Source organism: Pyrus communis, chromosome 15 (genome assembly GCF_963583255.1).
Source record: "Pyrus communis chromosome 15, drPyrComm1.1, whole genome shotgun sequence".
NCBI classification, from domain to species: Eukaryota; Viridiplantae; Streptophyta; class Magnoliopsida; order Rosales; family Rosaceae; genus Pyrus; species Pyrus communis.
This window is the reverse complement of record NC_084817.1, coordinates 3,612,774-3,616,185: the sequence shown is the minus strand read 5'-3', so window position 1 is coordinate 3,616,185 and position 3,412 is coordinate 3,612,774. Positions and strand designations below refer to the sequence as shown.

Below are 3,412 nucleotides of genomic sequence, written 5' to 3'. Positions count from 1 at the left end.
AACCATGTTTCTATGTATAACCGTATTTTTTTCATTTTCTTCACTACAAATAAATGTTTTAATTGTTTTTTGTTTGTCTAATTTTGTGCAAGAATGATTTATGATTAGTGTTATTTAAGATAGACAGTTCGGATCGTTTCTAAATTGTAATAAAATAAAACTAACAAGTCTTTAGTTTAATGATGTTCGTTCCTACATAGTTAAAGGATGCCTCACGTTGGCAAAAATGATGTATAGTTGTGATGAGTTTGATACATAATTATGAATAGTCACCTTGCAACTGTGTTGCCTTATTCCGGCAGTCTCTGTAAATATGAAAAAAGGTCATAAAATAATAGGAACTCAATTTTTGTTACAAGCGATATTAGGGGAGGAGTTTTCTCGTTTTGGTATAGATTCGTAAATATGTATACAGTCATATATCACCACCACTATATCAAACCCAACTCTGCAAGACAAGACTGCAACCAACGCCAATCAGAGTTTGAGTAAGTAAGAATTGTTCTCTTCGTTAAATTAAGATGTAAATTTGAATCCCGTTGTCGGTAATCCTTCTTGATGAACAATTTATAAAAACCAAAATATGAACTGACGATGGCTTGTTATATGTCTGATGGCCCCTCATTTCATAAACTTTACGGAAAACAAAGACTGCAACCAACCAATGCCAGCTACCACTCCTTACACAACACCCCAAAACCCACATGGGGTACAACAAAGCGGAAAGTAAGAAAACAAACATGGCATTTTCAATCAATTTTTCACATAATTATTGAAAAGTTCGAAAAATAAACGGTGAAGATTAAGCATTGATTCTAGAAAATCAAATGACAACATGACATTTTCAATCATTTTTTCTTCAATAGACAGAATTACTAAGAAGCCGAAAAATGACCGGTTAAGATTGAGCATCGATTTTAAATAATCAAACGGTAAAGATTGTTTAAAATCCTTGGTAGGCCGGAATGCCGGAGACAAATATTTTCATCACATGAATATACTTACTCCGTCGTTTCTTCTTACATATAAATCACAGTTCCGTGACGTACTAACTGCGAATTAATCTTAGGAATACAAGTTTGAACAAATAGTTCGAACAGACAGAAAGCTGCAGAGTAAACTCCTAATTTTACTCAGCCCACCCCAGAATTAAGAGAAATTAAAAATCCACCCAAACCCTGGAAAATAATTAAAATTTTCTCACTTATCACTCCCTCTAGTGATCATGTCCTTGTACCTTACGATCGAATCCAGCCGCTGCATCTTCAGCTGCTTCTTGAACTTGTTGATGAAATCATCCGCCTTGGCGTCCACCTCCTCGTCATCCTCCGCCATCTTCTCCACCTTTCTCTCCCTCACGGTCGCCGGCCGGCGAATCTCGACGATATCATCCTCCTGGAAATGAGCAAAAGCAGACTTGGAGCTCGCAGATTTCTTCATCTTCTGCGGGAGCTTGACGGGCACCTCGCCGGACGCCGGCTTGGTGTCCGACTTGGTCCGGTTCACGTGGCGGTCCCGTAACGGCTTCAGCTGGCTGAAAATCTCCTCCAGGCCGCTCTGTTTATCCCCTGCTTCTGAAAAATCTGGAGTTTCTGGTTCTGGGTGCTCGTGTTCTTCCAAACTGTCGTCATCTGGGAACTCCTCCTGCTCTGGAGCTTGCTCGAAATGGGATTCCGGCTCATGGGTTTTGTGCGGAGGGGCTGCGTCGGCGATGGGCTGAGATGGGTTGTTGGATAAATCTTGTGGAATGTGGAAATTGATGGACTTGAGCCGCTGCAGGAGAGAAGGGGATCTGGTGAACTGGGGCTGTTCAAGCTCGTGGGCGTGGTTAAAGGCGTAATGGGTATCCTCAGTAGTTTCCGGGTGTTTCTCGAAAGTGGCGGGGTGTGGCTCCGGGGATCTGTACTGGTAGAGGTTGATGGATTTGAGCCTCTGCAGCATAGACGGAGATCTGGCGAGGCCTCCGCCTTGGTGGTGGTTCTGGTGGTGCTGCTGCTCTGGGTCCTGGTGTTTCTGGGTGGAACCCAAGTTTGAAGCAATGGCGATGGTGCCAATCATGACATTGAGGAGGAGGAAGAGAACAGTGGGAGTGAACCAGCTGTTCATGGAAGCCCAAATTGATGGCAGGGATGTCACGGATTCTTCAAACATGGCTGACTGTGTTAGAGAGAGAGAGAGAGAGAGAGGAAGGTGAAAAAATTGGGAGATGAAGAAGGGCGGATTAGAAAGCTTCTGTGTGGTGCGTGCTTGTCTGCCTCCTTTATTTGGGTGGAGATTTTCATCATCTTGTGTGTGGAAATTTTACTCGTTGATTTATTTATTATTATTATTTTTATTGTTATGATCTCGAGGGAACGTGAGGGTGAGTGATGGGTGTGTGTGTGAGAAACGGACAGAAAAGAAGTGGTTGTGACAAAATGTGAGGTTGTGGTTGGATTAGAAAGAGGCTAATCGTCTTAGGACTTATAGCGTTTGTTATTTTACGTTAGCATTCAAGATTATGAGTTCAATTTATCTCTTTTCAAAGTCGTTTGCATATTTTCAACAAAAAAATTATGTTTGTGTAGAAAATAAGGAATAAGCGAGATCAATAGGCCTTGTAGTGGAGTTGGTAAGAGTGTTCAGTCTTTGCACCTGATGTTCCGAGTTTGATCCGGCTTCCACAGACATCTATTGCATTTGCTTGTGCACTTGAAACGACTGCGTTGATGGACGGTCTTATTACCTTTATCAGTCAAGGGTTCTCTCCAATCTTTACAGATAGTGGCGGACAATTGAAGTGGAGTTTCCTTATACCAAATCTATGTAGGAAGAAAGAACAGTTGGGCTATAGGATATTCTTCTTCTATGTACTATTTTGCATGTCTAAAATGTACTAAATTAGTAAACTTGATGTAACATGAAGTGAATCAAATGAACGTTGGATTTTTTATTGGGAGTTTTAACAAAAAGTCTGCAGTACTGTTCACTTTAACGAAAAATTACACTTTTACACTAAAAAATAAAACCTGGTACTATTCACTTTACTATTTATTTTATCTTTATCGTTAAAACTCAAAGTTTTTAAACTATTTTCATTAGTTTTCTTTTCTTCATTTCTTTTGCAATTACTGATACACACAAAGGTTGAGATAAATCAACATGTGGGTTCCACTTTACAATCCGTAATTTAATGCTCGAAAATTTGAGAATTAACTAGATTGGTTGAGTGTAGTGTCTTTTGTATAATTTCATTTCTTTTCACGTTCTAACTTTCACGACTCATTACCACCTCTCACTTTCAAGTAAGTAAACATGTTGATCGTTCACAACTCTTATCAGTGATTAGGGTAGTTTCAATGGGTCACATTAAAGATAGTGGAAGTGTTTGAAGTGTATAGTTACATTTTAATCATTTTTGCCGGAAATAGGG

At 39.8% G+C, this 3,412-nt stretch overlaps 1 protein-coding gene across 1 annotated transcript; it reads right to left on the bottom strand.

The window, feature by feature from the left end:
- Positions 1-893: 893 nt before the first annotated feature.
- Positions 894-2,343, bottom strand: LOC137718138 (pathogen-associated molecular patterns-induced protein A70-like). The gene has a single exon (XM_068457642.1). The coding sequence runs from the start codon at positions 2,149-2,151 to the stop codon at positions 1,201-1,203; it is 951 nt and encodes a 316-aa protein (XP_068313743.1). The 5' UTR covers positions 2,152-2,343; the 3' UTR covers positions 894-1,200.
- Between the last annotated feature and the right edge of the window lie 1,069 nt (positions 2,344-3,412).